We start from the raw sequence: 17,114 nt of genomic DNA on the forward strand, positions 1-17,114 counted from the left end.
TTTTTGTTCCATCTGTCTTTTCCCTCAATGTCCGATATTGAGATACTTGGGACCATACTGTAGCAAAAGACTGGATATCATAAATTAGACAAAAATATTAGACATAAAGAACAATTTGATAAAAACAGTAAAGGACAAGTAGTAAAGACCATCCAAATGAATACAAACTGGTGTACTGACGCGCATTTTACAAAAATATTCTTGTTTGTCTCCATTGTCTGTCCACTTGTGGGCAGGGTAACAAGATGGAACTACAATATTGACACATTTCCACCACATAACACTGATAGATTTAACTTGTTAGCGAGCTTTTGCTTATTTCACATCTGGCAAACGTAGCCACATTATCGTTAATTTCGGTGAATGTAAGTGCGATAGGCCTAGTCAGTTTCTGAGGTGCAAAATTCTAGCAAGTAGGGTGAGTTTATCAGAGCTGTGTTTGCTGAAAACAGCTTCCTGCTGCATCTGGAAACAGCACTCATGAGAGCCGTAAGACTGAACCAGAAGAAGACAGGGCAATAAAACAGTGAGCTAAGAACAACTCCTAGGTCTGAGAGAATTGGGTGAAAATTAGTGTTTGTGACTACAAATGACACATTTCCCATTACATATGCTCATTTAATCCCTTGTTAATATGAAAATATTTACTAGAGCTGCTTTAAGGTGTGGTCACAATAGTTTGTGTGTATTGAAGACGCAGTGGTGATGATGTGTAAGTCATGGATGGATTTTTAATGGATTTCCTTTTAAAAAGCATATTTATTAGTTTTTAGAAGAAAACAAAAAGAACAAGGATTATATTCTTGGCCCAGAGAGGCATAACTCTAATAGATAATATCTGTCATTCTGCAGCAGTGTCTTTGCAGTGTTTTTGAAAGAAAACTGCTCCTTGGACCAGGGACAGGGATGAATGAATCACTGGACGCTCCATAATGACACTGTTATTAGAAAGAGTTTACATTTCCTCTGGAAGTTAACAAGTAACCTTGAAACACCAGTGCACGTAATGTTCAGCCTCAGATTTGGTCCTACAGCTGAGCTTTCTACACATCTCACTCGTTTCCATTATCAGAGAGCTATGAGACTAGGTCACTTTCAATTATACTATGCTGAGGGAACAAAGACTACAAAGATTAATTAAGTTGCCCTAAATTTAATTTTGTCATGTACAAAGCTCTTCAATCTTTGTCATTAGAAAGAGGAATGTGTAAATGTAGAGTTGTGTTAATTAACTCTGGCAGATTGGAGAATAAAATCACCTGGAATCAGGTTTTTAAGGAAGAAAGAGAAGAATAAAGGAAGGCGAGCTGATATTCCCATTATCAGATTTACTCAGTAAAATAATACATACAATGTACATATTTGCATGTGAGTGTTGAGATGTAAGCTGACTGTTTGTTGCTTATCTGAAATCAGCTACAAAAGCTTGGACACAATTACTGGACATAGGCAAGTAACACACACACACTCACATGCACACACAGGCACAGACCAGTCACTCAAACAGCAAAGTTGTCAACATGTTTGTCACAAATGTCAGCAAGTATTAAGATTCTATTTCTGTTTCTGACAACCCGTCCACAAGTGCTTTTACAAATTTTGGGAACATTCTTTTTACTTTGAGGTTTGGTTAAACATATTGACCAATCTTAACCTTGAAAAACATCCTTTTCTGTGGACCTACAACTTCCTGCATTCTTGCACTTAGTTGGTTGCTGCAGTATAACAGTACAATGCATGATATTGTAAAAATAAGAATGTTTTCATTAAAATAGATCCTTAAATCCTCATGCTAAATCATTTCATTTCAACTCATCTCTCATTCCATCCATCACTCCTTCCTCTTTTGAACTAATGTTTTGATAATTCCTAACAAAACAAGAGGAATCGTCAGTTTCAGTGAATATAAAGAATACACATTGAACTCCATTCATGCACTTGTCTGCTGCCTGGACATGCTGTGTGGGAGGTGATGACATTTACAGCGCTTCATGGGACAATGAGAAAATATTTCATGCATGTCACTATACATTCAGGGAAATGTGACTGTTTCCCATTGTAAGCACAATGCTGGGAAACTTACCCCACACTAGCAGCAGATGTAACAGAACTTCTTCACAGTGGGATACATTTTATATATTTCCTTTAATGCGATGCATGTCTGTCCTTTGTTTCCATTCTCTGGGAAAAAGACTTTGAACTCTTATTAGAAATGCTTCTGCCAGACCAGAAGTCGACTATAAATTTAAAGCTGCTGAATGTAGGTGTTTTTGACATCAAAATGTAAACTTAAAGGTCAACACAGCTGACAGACATATTTGGTCTTTACTCAATAAGCAGGTGGTGATTTCAACTATCTTCATTAGTCAGTTTATGACTGTCTTTTGCTGCCTTGGAGTCCTCATTAAAGGGAAGCTATAACTATCAGCATATGGGATGGAGGTGAATATACTTCCTGTGAGAGAGTCTTCCTAGAGGAATCAGCAGCCTCTCTTGTTTTATTATTACACACTTGCTGTCACATGCTGGATGGAAAAATCTCTAAATAAATTCACACTTCCAGAAATAACACTGATAATAGATACTGACAGATTTACAATGCACAAAAAAAAAGTTACACATTATTATAATGAATTCCCTTGTTTCGTGTTCTTTTGATGACAGTGGAAAATATTGTCCGAGACACCACTTCAGACTCTACTTTTCAACAAGGTTGGGTTCTGCTTAGTAGGGTTGGTCATAGAATGTGATTTGGTTTACTTTTTTCTTAGGCTGTTTAAACACTGAGGACACAAGGGCATTGATCATCCGGAAGAGATCATTATTATTAGGATATAAATGGTTTGTGCTCAGTGGAATGATGTCCCTCACCATGGTTTTGTATTTATAGGGTGATCTTGGTAAATACAAAGCCACATGAGCTACACGATGAACACATTTTGTCGTGACGTTTCTCCCTGGTCACATATTAGGGTCTGACTTGTGTTTTGAATCAGACTTAAGATCAGCTAATAAATAGATGTTGTTTTCTTCGGGCATTTCTGCTATTTGGTTGGAGTTTTATAAGCAGCCAGCAAAGCTGTGCAGACATGTTGATGGGGCAACAGTAGTTAAAAATGTTGCCCATTTAAGCTGAAAAGCCACAACATTCTTTCCTGTGAAGCTACAAGAGAGCAACAGAAGTAGATACAATAAAATCAGAAGCTTTAATATAATTGTACAAAAAAGGAAACTTTACAATGTATTCCTGTCTCTTAATTACATAACTTTTAGCAGAAATTCACCATAATAAGCATTAATAAATCAAATTGTATGTGAGACTCTATTAATATTCTTGTATTATTCACTGTTCCTGATAAAGCAATGAGCACTGCTGACATACCTCAATTTTCCATCCCTCAGATTTTGAAACTGAATGCTTGATAGAGGAAGCAATTTGCTATCATCCTGTTTTTCCTCCAAGCCAAGATAAATAGCAGCCTTCCTGATGCTCATATATTTATAGTTAACAACAAACACCATAACAACCATATGTGAAAACTTGCAAGCATTGTTTACAAAGGGAATTTAAGCTGCCTAATATCCTGCCATAATTAAGATGACACTTAACCATGTATGCCAAAGATGTAATTAACTGAGATAATTACTGCATTATTTATTGCATTTAAAAAAAAAGGTTTTTGACATCAACTTTTTCAGAAGGTTGTTATGAAAGCTTTTTTTTTAATGAATATCTGCATTTGTAATGAGAGGTGCCCCAGCATCTGCTGTCAATCCTTGCTTTGTGGTGATCACAAACAAAACACAAAATTGAATCTTTGCAGTTTATTAAGTTAGACATTTTCAACTGTATACACCCTAGAACTTATTACAATTTTGGACATAGTGGCTTAGAAAAAAAGTGTTGACATACCACATTTTAATATTTGTGGGTCTGGTGTCAGTTCTCAGCAATTGTTCTACAATTTGAGAAATATGTGTTTGCTTTCCTGCTTAGATGGGATGATTGATACCACTCTCAGGTCGGTATGGTAAGTATGAAGCTACAGCCAGCAGCAAGTTAGTCAAGCTTAAAGCATAAAAAACAGCTTGCCTAGTTCTGTGCAAAGGTACTGTAACAAAAGCCACCTACCAGTATCTCTAAAGCTCACTAATTAAATGTTTTATCTCATTTGTTTAATTTATGCAAATAAAAGGAGAGATTATGTGTCGGACTGTTTCTTTTCTGGGAGCAGTAACATCGTGTTGTCACCATGAGGGTTGCCTCCAGTCTTTATTCTAAGCTAAGCCAACCGTCTTCTGGCTCTAGCTTCATGATTAATGGGCAAATATGCAATTGGTATCGATCTTCTCATCAAACTCTTGGGAAGAAAGCAAATTATTCCTTTAAAGCTATAGGCTACCCTAAAGTTTCTAACGTCGCACTGTAATGTTAAGTAATGTGTGAGGTTTGCACCCAGCATGGAAACACTGACCACATTAGTCTAAATACATTTTGATGGCATCATAACTACTGCATGTCTATCAACCAACCACTTTCAGTAATTTAAACCTGAACCCTCATTGGATCCTTTCAAGTAAATATACAAAAAGCACATTAACTCTTCTCTTTGAACCATATTTAATCACGCACAGGCTAACTGTGGTGGGGGGAACTGAAACATCACTGATTGCATGTGTTTCCTTGTAGATCTGGAAACTGTTGATTGAGGGGGCTGATTTGATCTGAAGGGGAGCTGCACTATGAGGGGTTGTGTGCGAAATGGGAACTGACAGACGAGTCCAAATAGCACCCGCAGATATCTAACACATGAAATATGTTTAAAGACTGACTAAATGTCTGGCTGTCTGGGGTTTATTAGGCTAGATTAACACGGCCAACTCAAAGCTGACAAAAAAAATAGTTTTTTCCATTCCTGACTAAACATGGGGCAACATGTTTTTTATTTGTTTACATGAAAATTACAAGATCAGATTAGAGGAAGTTGGACCAAAGCTGGTATCAATGCAACATTCTGCATGTTTACACTGAACTGTCTCGGAGGCTGTTTTTATTTTTTAGCAGTGTAAACTGAACGTGTGTGACTTTGGTGGAAAGCAGATCAGATCATACGATGCACGGGAGATAAAGGCTAAGTCATTTAAGGGAAAACAAACCAGTGCCATATGGAGGTTTGGTGAATATGTTCCTTTCAAAGCCCTTGTTGTGTGTTCAGATTTCTTTGATGCCTACCACATTGTGCACAGAAACTTGTGGGCACACAAGGCAACACTCATACACAAACACACGTAATTTACATGATCATGAACTATAAGCTGTTTTTTCTATCTCCGGTTATCTTTAATGCACCACACCACAGATGAGCTTTATGTTTAGCAAAGGCAACATGTGCAGCAATTGTTCATGTATGGTCAACACACCCGGCTTTCAAATAGAATTTTCCATGTGGCTTCTGTTTGTTAGAAGGCATATGGTAAAGAGCAACAAAAATTATCTTAAATTGTAAAAACCGCTGTGGTCTTGACTGTCCTAAGTACAGTACATGGTATCTTGTGACAAACTCAGCTTTTTTATATATAAAAAATGATCTACAGTAAAAATTAAGGCACTTAATTAGGGACTTGCTGTATCTACGCTACAATTCACGAAATAAGGCGAACCTGCCATCAGAATGATAATTAATGAGTCCTTAATCATGTGCATGGAGTCGGTGAAGCACATTAGCAAGTGAGTTAATTGGAACAGACAAAGCAAGCAGTCTGACTGATGAGCTGGTGTCAACAGCTGTTACAGAACTTCCTGCATGGGCTGATGTGGATACCAATCCTCAGGGTGCAGTCATCCTGTCATGAGACCTAGTGTGGAGACCTGAGCCCTGGACCACGGGCTCATGCTTTTTTGATCTCTTGGATTCCCACATGGTTTCTTCTGTCCTCAGAGATGAGAAACGAGGTGAAGATTTAAAGAAGAGACGAGCTCAAGCAGGTAAAGTTGCGTCACTTCCTGCTGTTGCTTACTTTATAGATCTTATGACTACTTCCATAAAAGTAGATATTTGGACTTGGACTAGTTTTTCATAACAATGAGAAGAAATAAGAAACACAATATTATTACACATTTGTGACAAACCCATGTAGTGAAATTGAATTATTTTCCACAATATTCTATCCTTTTAGAAAATAATGTGTGAGATATCAGATTTCGGGTGACAGTATAAGGAAAGTTAAGATAGCCTTTCTTGTTCTTTCATAGGGAGTTTTAAATAACCCATTGTATTAATACAATTTGAACAAAAAAATGGAAAAAGTGAGTTCACAAGAATCAAGACTTCCTCAAACTCTGACAAAACAGAATTTCAGATTTCAGCTTTGTAAAACGGCACCAGGAGTTACCCTTCACCTGATTCTCTTGGGTCAATAAGGATTTGTTTTCAAAGCTTGCGGACTACACTTCCTAGAGCACTGGTGGTCCCACAACTAAGTATAATCACAGATGTGTCTGTATCCCCCTCTCTCCCTATTTCTTTCCCCCTACCCTCATGGACTTATTTAAATTCAGACATAACACAAACCAGCTTGTGTTTTTCTTTATGAGGTTAGCATCAAACATTTTATTCACACAAATAGTGGAGCAGCTCTTGAGTGTGAGAGGAAGAGTTGTTGGTTTCATAAAATCCTCCCCTCAGCAAAACACAAGTGAATGCAGCATATCTGCAGATGGGGCTCATCATTTTTACTTGACCCAAAAGTCTCAGTTCCAAGTCTTACAATATTGTGATTGATAATATTAAGTATGTAATCTATCTGCCAGGACAAGAAAATGATAAAACAGATGCTATGAGAAAATCCGGCATACGACTGAACTAACTAACTAACTTGTTTGATGGGCACAATTTAAAATGAACAGACTTTGTTTTGACTTGAGTTTTTGTGAAAATTATAAATGCTTAAAAAGTCAGACTAATGTATCAGGTGGTTTCATTATCGCAGTATGTGAAAGTAGGAAATGTAGGTGCATAGAATTACAAACGACAACAAACCCTTATAACCTTAACAAACACTTTTTATTGTATGTTTTGACTATGCAATTTTGCATGTCTAATGACCAGGCTAAAAAACACCTGATGGTCAGTTTTGGTTCTCTTATCTGCTCAAAAACATTCACCTGACATTGATCAAATCTGTCACACATTGGCATAAGCATGTAAGTTTATGCACATGAATTACTTATTGTCTCTGTCAAATATTTGTATTTTGTATATTTATGGCATATTACGAAATTATACATTTACTTTATTACATTATTAATTATAACATATTAGTTATAATTCAAAACATAGCCTCGGTAGACTTTTGATATTATTAATTATATGAATTCAATTAGTATCTAACACCCAAATGTCATTTTTAATCATTTCTAAACTGCTTATTTATCAGGCGTAACAATCCTATTCCTTTACCCTCTTAAATAAACATGCCTTTGGCTAAATTTAGTGGCGCAAAGAGGATTTTTGTTGCCTTAAAATGTGAACTTATTCATTAAGGATTTGAGGGTACTAGAATGCATGCCATAAATTTGACCAAGCTCTCTCTTTCTGTCTCTCTCTCCTGTGGGAATGCTACACATTCCTGAGGTCTGGAAAGCAGAGACCTCTGAGTCACTGAGGTCACGGCCTCTCACTAAATGAGCTGCATTTGCTCAAATGGACACTGATTACTAAGAGGAGAAGGAGTTCCCATGCTCACGTGTCAGTGAAGGTATCACTAAAGACTGCTGATTCAGCCTGATACCTAACATCATTGTATGCCCCAGACTGTTAGAAACACAACCAAATAATGCTGTTACAGTATCCAAATATGGTAGTATCTAAGTATCTAAAGGCTTGTTTTGAATAACAGAGGGTTACATGTAATATAAAAGCAAGCATTGCAGAGCTATATTTAGTTTCTTTCAGTAGTGTGTTTAGTTATAAGTGGTAGAAGGCCTAAAAGCTTTTTTTCTCGCCTAATTTTGCTGTCTCAGTGTCTCCCAAGGCGCACTTATACAGTGTTCAAATATACTTGCAGGACTGCATGACTTTTCCATGATCAGAAATCCAGTCTGAATGGTTTGCTTTGTCAATGATTTATTAAAGCACCTTTAAATACAGTAACATGTGCTTGGTTCTTTTCAGTTGGCAAAAAGGTTTGTGAGAGACGTCCGCAATAAAATAATGGTCCAGTTGAAGGCTCGTGGCTCTGCATGCAAAGTTTACAACATCTCGAGGACAGAAAGAGTTATTTATTTTACCCAGCGAGAGAAATACAGGAAATGTCTCACTGTTACATTTTTCCTCTTTGCACCAGGTACTGAATGTTTGATTGTGGTTTCATAGAAAGAGTAGTGTATTTAAAATGAACTGTAATCACTTCACCACATTTGTATAGACTGGTCTTTCAAGACATAACACTTTCTTGACATTAAGTGACTCTAATGTGTTTGGCGTAGATAAAAATAGGCACACACTAAACTAAAGTACATGTACCTTTAAATATATATGGATAAACCTTTTTGTAGACTGATCCAACATAAGAATAATCTCTTCTAATACTTAAAATCAGCTCATTCAGAGTATTTAATGCTTTTTTGTCAGTAAGGCCCCCCTGTTCCTGTTTCATCAACTCATTTTTAGGATTTTCTATAAAGGGCAATATCAATATCAAGCCCTGATTTAACATTCAGCCTTTAAACAATAACAGATTGAGTTCATTTGTCCCAACCATGAGATAAAAAGGGGAAGAAAATGTAACAGCCTATATGGATAATATCTGGACAGTAATCAACTTATTTATGAAAATATACAAAGGTGCTTATCTTTGAAATTATGACTTGGTTTTTATACCTGGATCATTGCCAGGCATTACAGCGAAGACTGGGGAAACCAAAGCGGCAGCACTGTTTCCTATTCCCAATTCCATCACATTATGGCCCCATATAATATTATGTTATGGTATAGGAATATAAGGAACATATTATTTTGGCAGCTGGAGATGACTGCACTCAAAAGTGGTTTAAAATATTTGAACTACCGGAGCAATACATGCTGAGATGTGATGCTAACTCTAACCATGGCCTTGAACAGTCTCAAAGAGTGAGATCACACTTTCTCCAATATGCCAGAGTTAGGTTTTATAAATATGTATTTCACTACTATGTCGCTCCTCACTGGTTGATTATGTGGACTGTGTGTGACCTATGTTCACAGGATGGTCACATTGTAAAAGTGGGAAAGCCCACCCACCAACAGCTTGTTTATTGTTTACAAGGTTAATTGCATTTGTAAAGATGTCAACCTCATGTTTACCCTTAAGGTTTAGACTTCTGTTGACATATGTTTGTCTGAGCTTTTTCCTTCAGTTTGAATGTGTCCGATGCAGGGCAAGGGCCTAACTTCAGAGCTTTATAAGGACTCTATATGTTTCTTTCATGTGGTTTAAAATTCTTCATGGTGCTTCCATACTAATGTGTAACCAATGCACCTAGTAGTCTCAGCCCCAGATACATCATTTTGTCCACGTTCGCAGCACTGCTGTCACTTTTTATGGATGAGGCCACTTGTCTGCTATGTCACTGAGTAATCTGAATTTATCTCAGTAACACATCAGTTTTATATTGCATGGCTTTGCTCCCGAATCTCCCAAGTCTTTGCTATGATCCAGCCTGAGGTCTTGATCCCCTGTAAGGCACACACACTGCACTGTTAAGACACTTGTCTACATGACACTTGATATCCAATTTGATACCAGCTAACAAGACACTGCATTGTCATTTTACTGTCATTTGTATTATCCACTCCAAATGTCTAAATGCCCAGGTCAGATCCTTATAGGATAGATTGTTCAAGGAAGCATTGGTGACAAAGCATGTTACCACTTAGATATACTTTTCCAGTTATTTGCTTATAATACATGTTGTCATTATTTTCATATTTTGTTTTTATTTTGTGTAATGACCAGTGTGTTTGTTGCGCAAAAGCATCATCGTGTACAGTATTTCCCTGTATTTAGGAAGATTGGTATATACTATTAGAATTTGGTTGTAGTTTATTACAGTTTCTCCTCATTTAAATAGAAAGAGCCTTGTTGTTTACTCTGATCAAGCTGTTTAAGATCTGATGAGAGAATGTTTAAACTTCTCCAGGAGAAAGGCATTTTGAATTTACACAAAGCTTTATTCTTGCTGGCAGAATCTGACAGTCTGGCATTTATCCAAAATTTTTACAATATATAGAAACATAGAAGGTCACCTTTCAGATGTTCTCAAGCCTTTGACATCTCTGTGCTATGGAGGTAAAATAAAGAATGATTTTGCCTGTCTGGTAATCTTGGAACAGCCACCTCAGGGGTTTGAACTATAAGCCAAAACCAACTGAGGACCAAAAAGTAGTTTAACTATGATATACTGCTGCTGTCAAATGACAATGCTGTATTTTTTAAATCTCAAAAACTGAACAAAAAAATTTTTTTCCTGGTTGACAACCATGTTATTTCACAATTACAGTGATTAAAAAAAGATTTGTTGCCTCTTAACAGAGAAAATAAAAGACTGTTGAATATTTTCACCTCAAGTATCTTTCTGTTGCGCACAACAAAATATCAGGTTTAGAAAATGCCACTGTCTACTTTCATTTTTCATTTAATTCAATGCTCCGAGGCCTGTACAGTTTTTCCAGCCTGCTTCATGATGTTGCTCTTTATAGAGGAAGCACTGCCTGCAGTTTGTCATATGTTAATATTTATCCAAGAACGCATCACCTCAAGGCTACAAAATAATGGGGATTGTTTAAGAAAACTGTGGAATCTGTGGCTATTGTTTAATGGTTTTATATATAAAAACTGTTCAAGACATTGCCTTGCTGAACCATATGTTGAAAGAAGACCAGAGTGCAATGTTTTATATGTATGTATATGTACTTCCTTGAAACACAAGCGTTTCATTGTTGGTGGTGTCAGGGGAGAAAAGATGGGTCTGGTTCTCACAAGATTTAAGAATAGGATTTCGGTCAGACATAAGGTTTAGATTCAGTATGAAGAGGGACCCTACTCCTTTGGTGGGTGGTGAGAATGAGAGAGTATGAACTTATACACGTAGAACAACACTGCCACCTGTTGGTATTTAACGTAGTGAGAGTCAGAAAAAGTCCCAGCCACATTGACTCCTGTAAATCAAGTCAAAAGGGCATCAGGTAGTTGGTGTTGCAGAGCATTTAAGTATGCCACCGCTCTTGTTACCAAATCTAATCCTGCAATCAAATATCTCTGAATTAATTTGGACAATCAGTATTAGGAGTTTATACTTGCAGTATAATATCTTCAAAGGCTACCTTCTTGATTATCCATTACCTGACATTTCAGACTCTTAAAAAGCAAAATAAACACAATTTTTACAGTTTTTTTAGATAAAGCAAAATCAGGTACTTATAGTTTTCTAGTTTGTGGATCCATTACACACTTTAAGCACCACCCTGTCTGAATCATGGCAGATGTAATAAAATGTAGCCTACCACATGACTGTGTGTGTGTGTGTGTGTGTGTGTTTGAGTGTTTGACTTATCTTCCAATAAAATGATGTGTAAAGCATGGATGGGATTAATCCACACAACATTTACACTCCTGGTCGAAAGGTGGCGATATTATATCTATATTATTATTATATTATCCATCATGCTCCTCCACACTCCAGTCCAGCAGGTGGCGGTCATGCGCCTACACCGCCATTAAACCCCGAAGAAGAAGAAAAAGAAGAAGAACGAGAAGCAGCTGCAATCCTTCAATATGGCGGCCCACAGGGTAGCATGTTTAGGGTTGAATGCCCTTTATTCCAGCGTCTGCGCCCCGAAGCAGGTGACTAACTTATTATTACGTTGTATTTGGGGGGGTTTTAAGTGTTTTCATTAGGGCTGCATCGTATGGCAGGAAGGATATAGAAAGCAGCGTTTTTAAAGGTCGTACTCGTTAAGCTAATGCCAGTTAGCCTGCTAAGTGACAAACCCCCCTTTGATCGCTCGTTGATTAATAACTGCTTGTCTGTTTACTGTAGTCGTTTACGGCAAGGAAATACTATCACGAGTTTTGTCTGTGGCAGCTTATAGAAGATTTGAAGTCCTCTGTGGAGCTAACGGTGTGATGAAACGCATCCTCACCTGTGTTAAAGCCTTCCTTCCTCACACCAGCCTCAGTGAGCTCAGTCTGTGAACCGAGGCCAAACAGGCTCAAACACTAGATATAACTTGGATACATCGTAATGTTAGCCTACAGGGATAACCTCGAGTGGTTAACCGTGTGAAAGCTAAGTAGTTGGTAGGGTATATGTCAAGGAGGAATCAAGGGTTATGGTTCATTTCGTGACAACAAAATTGCTGTAATCTGTTATTAAGTTGTTTATGTTATGTTTACAAAATATACAGGCCTTATTTTTATTTTTTTATTTATTAAATACAGAGCATTAGATAAGAAGGCTAAAAATTGTACTGCATGCATCCAGTGAGCTACCTTGATGTGAATATGGACCAGCACATAGTATGATTGTGTAGCTAGAGCCTGCACAATCTCAGGGCTTCTCTTTAAACTTTACAGTCTTTCTCATGCTACAAAACTGCATGAACTAATGGTCGAATTCAGTTTGTTTAAATGCGTTTTCCTCTAATTTCTCTCAATAAAGTGCGGACAAATTGCAGGTTCTTCTCAATTCAAAATTTTGTCTCTATCAATATTGATTGTATTTGATAGTTAGATAGCTACATAGAGTAATCAGCCTTATGATCACAAGAAGAAGTGTTGGTAGGACTATTCTCATATTATCCATATGTAAATCTACACCTATATATGACTGTGACCAATGTTTTTGATGTACTCTCTGCAAAAAGGCTTTGCGAGCAGCCTGTAACATTAGTATCTTACATATATCTCTCCATACGTTCCAGCCGTACATTCTCTGTGTGCTACATTATTAATGCTATTAGCTGTCAATCAATAACAATGACTGGAACACTGTGCAGGCCCTGAGGAGCTGCTGGGGGGCGGTGGAGCAGGTGAGGGGTTACTACGTCAACTGGAGGATGCTGAGGGACGTCAAGAGAAGACAGACGGCCTTCGACTATGCTGATGAGAGGTTACGGATCAATGCGCTGAGGAAGAACACCATCCTGCCCAAAGAGCTGCAGGTACAATGCTGTATTTCTTTTCATTTAGTGTGTCGTAGAACAGAGCGATAATTCAGTGTTAGCATTTATTCATTTTCACTGGAATCGGATTGTGAAAATATGGTCTCATTGTGTTAGCAAAACTAGGTGTTAAAGTTTTTAACACACATTTAAAGGGTTTGGTCTAATGTAATGCACCACTGGGGAACATACTTCATTGTTTTGAACATGACTTTGATTACTGTGTGTCATTTCTTGGAATATTTTGTAGCGAATGCAGTGTGAAATCTCACTTGAAAATGGAGCCTGCATCTCTAAACAGCTGAACGTTTTTCATTTGAGCCAAATTGTCTTCTTTTTATAAAAAAAAAAGCAGTGTGCAGAGTAAAAGAGTAAATCTTATTCCACAATCCACAATTGTTATTTATTTTTTTGCAGGAGGTGGCAGATAAAGAAATTGCAGCACTCCCCAGGGACAGCTGCCCTGTGAGAATACGCAACAGGTGTGTGCTGACCTCCAGACCTCGCGGAGTGAAGCGGAGGTGGCGACTGAGCCGGATTATCTTCCGCGAGTTAGCTGACCACAACCATATGTCTGGGATTCTGAGGGCAAGGTGGTGACCAGGGAAAACATTGGACATTACAGTCGGATTGGATCGTGAAAAATCAGAAGAGCAGGACATCAGCAGTCAAGACTTGTTTTGGCCTTTTAGTATCTTAGAGGTATTGACTGTAATAAAACAGTTCCACTACTATCCACAGAAGCCTGTATATACTGAGGACATGCATATACCATTTGTATAGATAATGTTTGTTTTGGTCAGTTAGTTGCTTTTCTTATGAAAAACAACAAAATGCATAATATTTGAAGAGAAAGAGGAGTAAATGTCCATGTAATCTGCTGTACTCAGAAATGGATAAATAAATATTGTTGTATATTACCACCCTTTCTTCATATGTGTTTATTGTATACTAGATGCTGATACAGAAAGTAGCAATATTTCATAGTGTTATTAGTATAAATATGATCATGGAAAACCAGATTCTTCTCCACTATCAGAAGTTAAATTGTAGACTGACCAAGGAATCACCTATATGAAAACTGCAATATGTTATCCTATCCATGGTATAGACAAGAAACATCTATTTTATTGACTTCCCTTACGAATATACTGTGTGGCTGTAAGTGGTTGCTTCAACAGTATTTTGTTTCAGTGGAAGTGTCTTTGGCAATTGTATCAATTATATACTGAATGGTGATCAATCAAGTTGATGTACATGCTTGTGTTTTACTATTAATGTTAACCACTAACCTTAATTTAATATATATATATATATATTAGTCTAAATATAAACATGAAAGTAGCAATAAACGTGGTGCTATATAACTGGTGAATGAAATCTGCATTCATCAAAGTTATTTAGTCTGAAAGGCTAAAATCAGGCCGAAATAATGCCATGTAAATGTAATTATACCCCTTACAATAACACTTAGTGGATGTCACCACCGGGTCCAGTAGGTGGCGGTAGTGCACCCATAGGTAGGTTCAGAAGGAGGAGATACAGAGGAGGAAGAAGTGCGGCTGTGTGAACTGATAGAGGCATGCACACACACACCTCTGAACCTAACCCTGCTAACATACTGATATCCTAAATGGATCCAACCGAACAGGTAAAGACCATGTTTTGATTCCGTTCACTGTAAGCTCACATACAAACTACGGTTTATTCGGTATTAGCTAACTTAGCTGAGGTGACTCAAACTACATGATATCACTGAATGCAATGCTACGTTAAGCTAGTTAGCAAGCCACGGCAAAGTGGCGTCTGCTATTTTTTTATCTAGTTTCAAGAAGTCACTTACATTACTATCCAGACTTAAAACGCGCATTTGCAACCAAATATTAATATATATATTTATAACAACAGTGACTACTCTCAGTGACGGTAGTTTGCGAGCTGGCTAACGTTAGCAGTAAGTTAGCTTTGACTCGAGTTTACCAGAACCTTCGAGCAACGTAAGGTCGCCATAAGGTGGAGATGTAAGTAACAATGATTTAAACCAAACAGATTTAAACTAGTATAATATGTGTCATATACAGTGAGAGCCTAGAGGACGATCTATGTCCCAGCTTCTGTATTAAAGAGTTAGTTATTTGGCATATATATCGATTCTCCGAGCAGTACATTGATTTCAACTAAAGATAAACTCATATTTACCCTCAGAGGTGATATTGTGAATGGCGTCAAACACTTAATCTCACATATCTTAGTTGTTTTTTGTTAACAAAATGAAACTTTTAGCTGATACGGTTAAATAATGCCCCCAGAGGCTACACCCAAAGTAATGTTTTGTTCTGACCTATAACATAAATTAAAATTATTCATATTTTTAACTTGAGATGTGACATGCCATTTGACTGATTTTATTATTCAAATGTAGTTTTCTGTTGATCAACTAATGGAGAAACACATTCAGCTTTGACGAGCTGGTTGTCACGGATGCTGGTTGTAACGGTCTCAATCAGGTATTTGCATTTGCTAGTGTTGCTAATTCTTTCCCCAATACAGATCAACCAGTTGGAGGCAGATTTGTCGGAGCTGGGGTCACTCTTGGAGAAGGCGGAGAGGAAAAGAGTGCAGGAGCTGCTAAAGCAGGAGCAGAAGAAGGTGGAGAAGGAGCTAGCGGTCAAACGACAACAGAAGGAGCAACAAGCCAGGAGAGAGGCCGACCCATCTGCTGCCTCTAAAGCAACGTACACTGTCAAGATCACCAACTACGGTATGGTGCCATTGTTTAGCAACTACCAGTCATTTTTGAGACAGTGCAACAGTTAATGTGCTCAAGAGCTGAAAAAGTATTTGCAAGTTGTTTCACACCTTTGAATCTTCTCTGCAGCCTGGGACCAGTCAGAGAAATTTGTGAAAATTTACCTTACATTGAAGGATGTGCACAAAATTCCAGCAGAAAATGTGGAGGTCAACTTTACAGAAGGGTAATGTGATAATCAACATATATATTGGATACATAGTGTTTATCACAAACTATACATTTTAACTTGCTCTTTCCCTCTTTTGCAGATCATTTTCTGTTTTGGTAAAGAATCTAGATGGGAAAAACCACCAGATGACAGTCCTCAACCTGTTATTCCCGATTGATGAAAAGGAAAGCTGTAAAAAGGTAAATAAAGCCTATTGATCTGTCAAAAGAAGTGATGAGTTTTTCATAGAACTTGGCAAGTTGAACTTCTTATCAGTCTGAATTGGTAGCAGGAAATGAGGCTAATTAATTCAAATATTTAAGCCATAACACAGCATCTTAAATCAATTTCTGAATTTCTGTTGACATTTTGAAATCATGTTGTCTTTCTAAAGATGATTAGCGTACACTAAAGCCTTCTCTGGATGGATGCCGCTTTCTGTTTTTATGGTTGAACCAGCTTAAGCAGTTTGTGATCCCTACAGGACAGACAGTAGACTCCAGACCATCCCTGATTTACTACATTGATCTATTTAGTGTTTATGGCGGAGGTTCTGTTCAACAATTGCTAAATGTTTATTACAGATCCAGCAGCAACATAGAAACATGGGCGTAAAGTCATCCACTTTCTTGCCAACTGCTGATCAGTGATGACTTGCATTTTACCCTTTGGTTCAATCTGCCAACTTCTGTGGGAAAACAGAGCAGCAGAGTCTTGTTTTTTTTCTTTCGAAATGCCTGTAACCATCTTCGCTCCCTTCAACAGATAAAAACAGACATGGTCCTGGTCATGTGCAAGAAGCAGGCAGCAAAGAAGTGGGAGTGCCTAACAAAGGTGGAGAAGCAGTCTAAAGAGAAAGAGTAAGTTCAAAGAATGATTGATACATTTTATTTTATATTTTATTATGTTTAGATTTAACATTTAGATTTAAATTTAACATTTAGATTTAGAT

The 17,114-nt window shown here is 37.5% G+C and overlaps 2 protein-coding genes across 2 annotated transcripts in view; both read left to right on the forward strand.

The window, feature by feature from the left end:
* The first annotated feature begins 11,737 nt into the window (after positions 1-11,737).
* mrps14 (mitochondrial ribosomal protein S14) lies at positions 11,738-14,123 on the forward strand. The gene is made up of 3 exons (XM_035669975.1): positions 11,738-11,883; positions 13,038-13,202; positions 13,620-14,123. Exons 1-3 carry the CDS (start codon positions 11,815-11,817, stop codon positions 13,800-13,802), a joined length of 417 nt encoding a protein of 138 aa, XP_035525868.1. The 5' UTR covers positions 11,738-11,814; the 3' UTR covers positions 13,803-14,123.
* Positions 14,124-14,730: 607 nt separating this feature from the next.
* Positions 14,731-17,114, forward strand: part of cacybp (calcyclin binding protein) — a 3,760-nt gene continuing 1,376 nt past the window's right edge. The window contains exons 1-5 of the mRNA XM_035671411.1: positions 14,731-14,853; positions 15,753-15,963; positions 16,081-16,177; positions 16,263-16,362; positions 16,928-17,022. Coding sequence (XP_035527304.1) covers positions 14,836-14,853; positions 15,753-15,963; positions 16,081-16,177; positions 16,263-16,362; positions 16,928-17,022 — 521 coding nt within the window. The 5' untranslated portion in view covers positions 14,731-14,835. The remainder of the gene's footprint in view (positions 14,854-15,752; positions 15,964-16,080; positions 16,178-16,262; positions 16,363-16,927; positions 17,023-17,114) is intronic.

The sequence above is a fragment of the Morone saxatilis genome, unplaced genomic scaffold, assembly GCF_004916995.1.
Source record: "Morone saxatilis isolate NCDOM2014 unplaced genomic scaffold, NCSU_SB_2.0 Contig23, whole genome shotgun sequence".
Taxonomy (NCBI): Eukaryota; Metazoa; Chordata; class Actinopteri; family Moronidae; genus Morone; species Morone saxatilis.

Coding starts and splice junctions, on each gene's coding strand:
- mrps14 (XM_035669975.1), top strand. CDS start 11,815: ATGGCGGCCCACAGGGTAGCATGTTTAGGGTTGAATGCCCTTTATTCC. Junction 11,884..13,037: donor GCGTCTGCGCCCCGAAGCAG/GTGACTAACTTA, acceptor AACACTGTGCAG/GCCCTGAGGAGCTGCTGGGG. Junction 13,203..13,619: donor TCCTGCCCAAAGAGCTGCAG/GTACAATGCTGT, acceptor ATTTTTTTGCAG/GAGGTGGCAGATAAAGAAAT.